Source organism: Coloeus monedula (assembly GCF_965178545.1).
Source record: "Coloeus monedula genome assembly, chromosome: 9".
Lineage (NCBI taxonomy): Eukaryota > Metazoa > Chordata > Aves > Passeriformes > Corvidae > Coloeus > Coloeus monedula.
Window position 1 is genome coordinate 12,995,324 of NC_138789.1, and position 9,269 is coordinate 13,004,592.

At 38.8% G+C, this 9,269-nt stretch overlaps 1 protein-coding gene across 1 annotated transcript; it reads right to left on the minus strand.

Moving 5' to 3' along the window:
- Window positions 1–1,331: 1,331 nt before the first annotated feature.
- On the minus strand, window positions 1,332–9,254 carry RTCA (RNA 3'-terminal phosphate cyclase; the record flags this gene model as incomplete). Its single annotated transcript, XM_082286944.1, has 11 exons — window positions 9,079–9,254; window positions 8,872–8,972; window positions 7,842–7,985; window positions 6,332–6,455; window positions 5,787–5,845; window positions 5,123–5,264; window positions 3,864–3,988; window positions 3,673–3,731; window positions 2,996–3,090; window positions 1,786–1,890; window positions 1,332–1,430 (listed from the first exon to the last, which is right to left on the minus strand). Exons 1-11 carry the CDS (start codon window positions 9,121–9,123, stop codon window positions 1,332–1,334), a joined length of 1,098 nt encoding a protein of 365 aa, XP_082143070.1. The 5' UTR covers window positions 9,124–9,254.
- Window positions 9,255–9,269: the final 15 nt, after the last annotated feature.

The window sequence follows — 9,269 nt, forward strand, 5'->3', positions numbered from 1 at the left end:
TAAGAAGAAAGATATTGTTAAGTAGATGGTTGGTGAACATTTTTTAGATATTAGCAAAGGTCTTTCTTGTTATTAGAAATGCACGGTAATGCAATTAACTTAATTAGTACAGCAAACAATACCTCAAGTTACGTCTTCAGCAGTTAGGTTCAAAAGTCACAATTGAGGAAAAATGGTCTCAGAGCTATGGCTGCAGGATGGGCTGGAAAACTTGGAAATCAATTCAAGCTCCCAGTGTGCATTTATACAGTTTTGGTTAAGTGATTCCAACTCTGTGATTCAGGTCTTCATATGGAAGACAATATGTGCCCTATTTCTCCTCTTACTTTCCTTCTACTTCAGAAGAAGTTTTTGTAGCATGATCAAGGCCAGCCTGGTAGAAGGTCTTTACTTAATCCCCAGATGGGGGATAACACACCTTGATTTCATATGCCTATACAAACTGTGTGTATTTACAGTGTTCCATGTCCATACACTTAGATATCTGTGTCTATAAAGCACCCTAATCTCAGCTGAAATTAAGTAGTCCCTTTAAAAAGAACAAACCACCACCTCAGTGAAAATGTAGCCTCAGTCAGTATGCTAAGTGACAGGGACAACTGTAGCTAGAAAATAAAATTGTATCATGAGTTTACTACTTCGTGTCTGGGCTGTAATGTGGTACATGGATTTAGCTTGCCTGAGAAGGCTTTTTAAAATAGATGAAAAAAGAAGATATAAAAGATCATCTTACGCATTGAGTCTTCTCTCCCTAAGGAGAACAAGAAACTATGCTGCTGTAAAGTTATTTTGTATCCACCTTTCTCAAGCACAACCTGCTGAGATAACAGCACATATAAATACCAGCCTCTTATAGGGTGATACTGCTTTATTATTTAACCAAATGGCTAAGGAAGAACAGCAGTACAGATTTGATGGTGCATTTCATTCCATGTATCTCAGAACATAAAGGTTTCCAGAGAATAAAACTTTTATTTTTTTAAAAGGGAAAGAAATACTGAACTGAAATAGTTATTTTCTACTTAGATAAAGCTGAGTTTTCAAAGCTTCTAACTGAAGGTCTTGCATACCTACAACATATTCTATTTGCTGTCCCGTTGCTACTCATTTTGCTGCTAATAGTAAAAAAAAAAAAAAAGTTTTCATTTTTCACATGACAGGTTCTCACCATACCAAGGGAAATCCTGGCATCAACCTTCAAGTTAAATCACTCTGATGTGACAGAAGGCTCCTCCTCTTCAGGCAGATTATACATCCATTGAAGTGTAGTGCAATACATCACTGAGGTATGTTGAGTGTTTGGCAGCTTGCTGCCTTTTTTGTTTTTAACCCTATAAGTTTGGGTTTATCATCCCCATGCCTTGGCACTCAATGATGTAGGTATCATTACTGGGATCTTCCTCTTCTGACTTTGTCACAGTAAATTTGGCCTAAAAGAGGATTAGAAATGTATCACTGACTAAGTTATCACACACAGCAGTTTAAATATTCAATATCTGATGTCCAATAATTGTATTGCCATGTGTTTATGTATATTACAGCTTTGACAGATTTAATTCAAAAAAAATTTAAATAAAAGTGGTAAAATTATCTAATCATTCTAAAAGCTTTTAACTCCGGAGTATGCTCAATTTCTACAGGAAAACTACCAGTTAATACTATAGCAATTGTTTTATCAATGCTTGTCCTCCATGATCAAGTTCAGCTCACTGCCTGATGAACTGTACATTGCCAGGTTACAGGAAAACAACTGATAGGTAAAACTTCCTGAAATTTTGGACTCACCTTTGTTAGCTGCTCTGCAAAGTGTATAGCTGTTTGAGTATGAAGTGTAATTGGTCCACTTTTCACTCTAGACACTCCCTTTGCTAGTGCCATAAAAATGATCAGCTGAAAGGGAGGGAAAGGTAATTATGAAGCCATTCTTCACATTCTACGAATTTACTGATTAAAAACAACCCAACCAAAACATGCAAAATGTCTGTAGATATAAAAATTTGGTTTTCCAAGTTTCATAAAAGTTCATGAAGCTGAGTTTGAAGAGTGACCCAAGCTCCAGAAGTTTGGAGATTACTACTGTAATGCCTGTTACAGAAGAGCTACTTTTCCACAGTGGAGACTGCCCCTGAATTCCTACTACTGAATTCTTGTTACTGAATTCCTGTCACTACATTTAACTTTGCTCTCCCTCACTGTATTGCCTCAAAATTCCCCAAAGTCACGTCAGACTCCAGATTAGTAGATTACCTATATGGAGAGAAACTTGGGAAGAGGTACTTTAATTCTAACACTTCCTGATCACATATTCACCAGACAGACACCTAGAAACCTCTGATTTGACTTACAAACATCACCATGACAAGAATATTGTAAGGTGTGATGTAACTCTGTACAGTTCCCATACACAGCAACTCTGGCTGTGGCTTGCTCCCACCAACTGTACTTGCATGCTTTGAAAAAAGTAGGATGAGTCCAACACCTAAATACTGACTATACTACACAATACCAACGTGAGCCCAGGTTTTTACAGCTAAGAGGTAACATCATTCTAACAAAACCAGCCCAAGATCCTTATCAGGCTAAGATAAGGCAGTGGAGGGCCTTCATTCTCAAATGCAGTTAGGTGACCAAGATAATCAGGAGCACATCCTAGATAGCCTCTAATACCTTTCCTTAGTATCATACTATATATGTAAGCAGGGAGCTATTATCACTGTACTACAGGGAATGCCAAATAGAAACAAATTCCTGCCTCTTTTTCTGTTCTTACTGAGGGTTAGAAAAAGGGAAAAATTTGAGGGTGTTGTGCAAAGCCAACAGCACTTGTGGTTCATAAGAACTGTATGTGATTTGCTAATCCTTGTGATGTTGTGACTACACATCTCTGAGACTTCTAACATCTTGTTCCTTCCCTGTTCAGATCTATATTGTTTACAAGTAAAGCAGTCATATTCTTGCTACCTCAACTTCATGTAAACAAATGTATGAACCTTACTTGGTCTTGCAGAGAATCATCCACAGTTCCACCATGTTTAAGATTCTGAAGCAGCCTCTCAGCTGCTTCAATGCCAACCTTGTCAGAATTCTTTCCTAACAGAGAAATTAGAAAGCTGAAAATTACTATTTAAAGTTTTAAAAATACAAAAGAAAAAAAACCCCATGAAATTATCAACTTTTTAAACCTTATTTTCATGCTCTTGCCTCAAATGTCTGCTAAAAAAAAACCCCTTCCCATCTTACGCTCATATACAGTTCATACTTCCTAAGCAGTGGAAAGAAAGTAGCCTCATTTAGTCAGAAAAACATTTGATTCAAATAATTTAAAACAAAGATCACTTCTATTCATTTTAATCAAGATTCACTCTTGAGCAAAAACTTCCCATGTAAAACACAAAGTCTATGTTCTTAAAGTTCACAAATATTTCCAGTGATTCTCCAGTGATCCTTAACATTCCATTCTGATAAAAGGTAAAGTTAACAGTTTTGTAATTTTTATAAATTTCCATTTACTATGCTTTAAATCTGCTCACTTCTGCTGTCCTTTATTACCAAACAACATACATTTAAAAATGCAACATTCAAAGCATCAGATCTCTAAACAGATGATATCTCAGATTCTTATTTGTTACTGGTATATTCAGTTAAGTCTCAAAGAATTAATGGAATTCTTACCTCTCTTGCCAAGTGATGATCCAGCTAACAAACAACCTGTTGAGGTCTCTGCAACAATGCTACGCAAAAAAGAAAAAAAAATAAGAACAAAATCACTCATATTACAGTTTATTTATCAGAAATGTAATCAAGATCTAGCTAATCAATCAGCAAGATTAGAGTGATCAATAGAAAGCTTGGAGTCATCTTACATTATTCCACTTCCAGTCCCAACGGCTTGATCATCAGGTTCTCTGACAGGGTGAATGTTAATGTAAAGATCTCTGATTTCTCTTCTGATGCATCTCACTGCTGCTGCTGACATGTCTTTTGCCAGCTAACAAGACAAGACATAAACCCAGTAATTAAGTTATGTAACTATAGCAATACTTTTTCCTCATAATTCTAATTATTACAGTTAATCCCCAAATAAAGGGGCTACTTTATTAACTAGAAAAACAAAGAATTTTTATAAAACCCCTACAAGCAAGAACTGAACATGATTTTTTTCTGACAGTTTTTCTACAAAATTAAGGTAACATTAAATGCTGTACAAATTACAGTTATAGAAATGTATGTAGAAACTTCAGTCTCAATAGAAATTCAAGAAGTTTTCTTCATTTATAGATAAAAAGATTTGATTTTAGTCTTATCCCAAAACATTAGAGTCTAAAAAATACTCACCCCAAAACCAACTGCAAAAACCCCACCCCACAATTGTTATGTACAGAATACACTCAGTAAGAGCGAATACATAAAATAACAATTTTAAATGACAGGCAAGTGGGGACATATGAAGCTTATCCTATTCCTGTGATCTAATCATAGCTATATTCATAGGTTTGGAGATTTTAAGACCAAAATGAGCAATCCACAGCTCTTCAAAAAGTAACTAAGTTTCTCTTCTTCCTTCCTCTACTAATTCCTAGCCTGTCTGTGAGAAGGAACCCTAAGAAGATCCCACCACTCAGGACAGAAAGAATACAAAGGAGATATAAAGGAGAAAATTTCTCTCCTTTTTATTTTTGGCTATACCCACCCTTAACCTGTTCTAATACCCTTAGCAGTGGTTGAAAAACTTGTTGTAATCTGGCCTCCACCTATTAACAGTGTCCACAATCTATGAACAAGGGCCCTAATTTCAGATTTAAAATAATTCCCATGAACAATACATAAATCAGATAGGAGATACCCCTCAATATATGCTAAAGACTTTTGAATAGTCCTATGAAGGATCATGAGGATACTATTCTCATTTCCTGTTTTAGCTTTACACTGCTGTGCAATGAATGAATTTTAGGTATGTCCAATAGAATATTCTACAGCCTGAACAATTGAAACCATTTAATAAGATTGCTTATCTTGTGTAAGAGTGCAGAAAACAGGGGAGCAGAGGAATGTTAAGCAGATTACATGCAATTTTATATAGCATACAAAGTTGGATACTATCAGAGCCGTTATCAGCACTTACTTTGATAGGCAGTGCTCCAGCAACAAATGCCCTTCCATATATCTTTGTCACTGTGCCACGTTCTGTTAAGTTTATTGGGCTCAGCTCTTTGACTGGAGACATCTGGACCACAACTTCACCACCTCCTTGAGGATAGTAGCCCCTTTTTAGAAACAGTAATCGGATATAACTAAATGCAATGATCACAAGGAAACTAAGAAAAGGGCCAGAAGACTCTTTGTATATTTCACTATACATTTTTATGTTCCCGGTTACCATACACACAAATTTTCTTGATGTGTGCCTTAGAAACCCTTATAATGGAATTAGGTTCTCTAACAGTAATCCTTTGTAATGCACATCTTATTAACTTCCTAACACTAACCTACCAGGCACCTCAAAAAAAAGCTCAGTAATGCACTGCCTGTTCAGCATGTGCTCCTCTCAGGGGAGCCAACGGGAAACATTACACAGCAGCTGTAGACTCAGCATGGAAAAAATAAGACAGGAAGGAATCACATCCCATTCATCATATGGTGACAGTACACACAGGGGCAGCTAATGCAGATTAGTTCATGTATTATAATTTCATCCCTCAGTTTGATTGAGAGCACCTTGTGTGTGCCCCTGAGCTCACACATAGGTTCAGTAAGGCCCAGCTCTGCTGCACATCTCCACAACTCACCTCCTTTTTATATCACAATTAAATGTGAAATTGAACTTTTCAACTATTGGCTTGAAAACCTGAAAAATAAACACATATAAAAACACAGAGTGAATTTATTTTGCATTGATAATCTCCCACTCTTTAATGCAATCTTATTTAAAAAAAGAATCAACACAAAAATTTCAGTTACATTATTAAAAAAACCAGTAGCCAGTCTCATCCATATAGCTTATTTGACATTCCTCATATTTCATTATCAATGTCACTTTGTGTAAAAGGATTTTCTTACGGAAAACAGAAGAGTAATTCACAGCACTTCTAGAATAAAGAATACATTTTAAGTGAAATTTTCTGTAGTAATTAAAACCAAAGAGACTATTTGCTGTTTCAGGAAATTCCATGAAACATTGGTTGCTCTCTACACCCAGTACACTAATAGTGTTATATTCCCATGCCTAATTCCATAATCACAAATAGACTTGCAGTAAGAGCAACAGAGAACAGCAGTTACGTTGCACACATATTCATGGAAGATGCACTAAGGCGAAGGAATTTCTCCCTACCATGACTGTGTAGTCTATCTGAGGAGCCATCTCCGCATTAGTCCCACCTTTTAAACGGAGCTCTGATGGGGAAGCAGCAAACAGCACACAGGGCATTGCTACCTGCATCAGTAGACACACACTCCTAAAAGCAATTACAAGATACTCAAATGTCATACACTCACAATCCATAGAATTCCATAGAATCATTATATAACAAAGGCAAATGACTTTCCAGAGTGTTTAATTCTGTATTTTATTTTTAAAATTATCTATAAACTTATTAGTCTTAAAAAACACTAATTTAAAACTTCATGTCCTTAGCAAGCCTAAATACGAATGTTTTCATTTCACAATAATTACATCTTTAATAGTTCTGTTTGAAATAAAAGTTTTATGTATCTTACTTAGTATACTGATGGCACCATGAAAACTGTGGGTTTAGGTAGCAGAAAAGGCTTAGGCAGCAGTAACATTTTAATACTTATTCAATAACAAAATAATTCAAAAAGCTACAAAATTGCTTAGAAGCTGGTCAGCGCCAAGAGAGTTCAGGGGCATAGAGAATATGCTTTTAAATACAAGATTCCTCTATCACTGAATCTCTCCACATATCACAGAGATAAAAAACTTCCAAAATAAGTTTTGCAAAAGTGAAAGTTTGTTTGGCAAAATAAAACAGTTATCTCATAGGGGTTTCAAACATAATTTTGAATTGTAAAAACAGTAATCATCACAGAACTGAAGATAAACATGGGTTTGTTTTCTTAAGTAACTCCCAAATATTTGTGAACCATAGTGTGTCTCTTTTTTTCTTGTGCTTGATTATTAATTCTACTGCATTGTTCCTTACCCAAGCTCTTTTGTGCTAAGTAAAAGGCACCAACTTAGTTGTTTATACTACTGCAGCTCAGAAAAATATTTCTTAATTTAAAGAAAATTTTAACTTATGCCTGCTCTGGCTTATGCTTCCAAACAGCTGTTCCAAACAACACCAGCCTTCCACAGCTCAACCCACTTGGTCAATTTTGCAACAGATTCCAAGAACAAAGGGCCCAACACAGAAATATGGAAGAAACAGATAGAAAGGATCGTGGATGAAATATGTTGCCAGTTCCAAAAGTATAACACACTGTGCCACTATGAGTGTAAGTAAAATGACAAAATTTACCTTATTATATGGTGATGATTTCAGACCTCATGGATGTGAGATATTTACCTAATTTAATGCATTTGGTCCAATATGTAACATACTAATGTGAGAAAATAACACCTAAAGTTTTAAATACATGGGCAGCTGCTTTTTGCATAACATGGACCAAGTGTTCAGCTTTTATATCAATCACACTTTTAAACTTTGCATGTAGTTCATGCATATCCTGCCTATACTACAGGTTCTTTGGTCACATAAATCTGGCTCAGGCAGCACATATCCTGGGTCATTACCAAAGCATAAATGTTCTTACCCCTCTGACTCCCCCATCTATTGTGATAATTTTAAAGTTATCAGAAGCTGTGTACAAAGACATACCCTGCTGTTTTTGTATCTGCTATGTGGGTTCCACCTTTGATCTTCCCAGGAGTGAAGGTTATTTCTGTTGAGCCAATTTCTCCACCATTCAGCTTCCCATCACACAGATCTCGAACAATCTCCAATCCAGACAGATGCTGAGGTCTTAGAATGACAGTACAAAGTTAAAGATACGTGCAGGTAGACTACATGCTCATGCTACATTAAAAGAACCAGTAAACACCAACTAAGAAAAACTACAATTGCAAATTTCGATCAGACAAGGATCAGAAATTCACTCTGGTTGCTACAGTACTTCTCCTGAGTTGACAGGAGCCAAAGGAGCAGCATTCTGGCCATTCTGGAATATGCAGGATTCTGGTATCTTTTCCACTAGAATGGGTCCAGACAGATAGATGAGATGCAGGAGCAGTTGCTCGTCCTAATGTGATAAATGTGTGGACAGAAATGCAGGGGGATAATGATGGCAATACTGGCTGAGCCAGAATCGGTTGCAGCGCTACAAGAGACTTAACAGGTTTTTTATGTACCTGCCTTGTGCTTGTTTCCATTAGTTAGGGTAATTTAAATAGGAAATACACCAGCTCTTCTTAACACTGGAAATACACTAACTGTAGCAACACTAGGATATGCACTAGCTGTTCTTAACGCTGTACGCTCGGTAAGCTATGTTTTGCTCAGGCATTACATGACTGTATTTCGTGTTTCAAACCGTGTTCTTCTTAGCATCTTCGGAACCATTTTCGAGGCGGCGGCCGGGCCCTCACCTGCCCCAGCTGCAGCCCGAGGGGGGAGCCGCTGAAGGCACTGGCGAAGGAACCCAGCCCGGTTCATGCCCCAGCGTTCCCACTCATTCCTTGTGAGCCACAGACGGGATTTCTGGTAAAAAGGCTCTTTTAAAGCAATGGAAACACAGCGGTTTCAGACGAGAGCAGCCGAGGCCTTGCGCGGCCGTGTCCCGGCCCGGGAGGGCGCCACAGGCCGTAAGTGACCGGCTGAGCGGCCCGGGACCGCCCGGGGAGGGTCTCACCTGAGGCCGGGCTGGCTCCGCCCTGCGCGGATGCGGCGCACCCGCAGCGGCAGCCCCAGCAGGCAGCTCAGCGCCGTGGACACCCGCAGGATCTGCCCGCCCTGCACGGAGAAACGGCGCTCGTCAGGCGCTACGGCACTTCCCGCCCACCCGGCCAGCCCTTACCGCTGCCCGGGGCCAGGTAAGCCGCGGCCCGCTGCCTCTCACCCCCTCCATGATCCCGCCATCTATCTCCACCATGTCCCCGTCCATGGCTGGCGGGGAGCGGTGTCTCTCACAGAGGCCGCGTCGATGGGATCCCAGCGGGGCCCTAAACACGGCGAGCCCTCGGCGAAGCAGCCCCAGGTCAAAGCGTGCTTGACGATGCAGGCACGCCCGGGATGCTCGGGTGCCGGGGC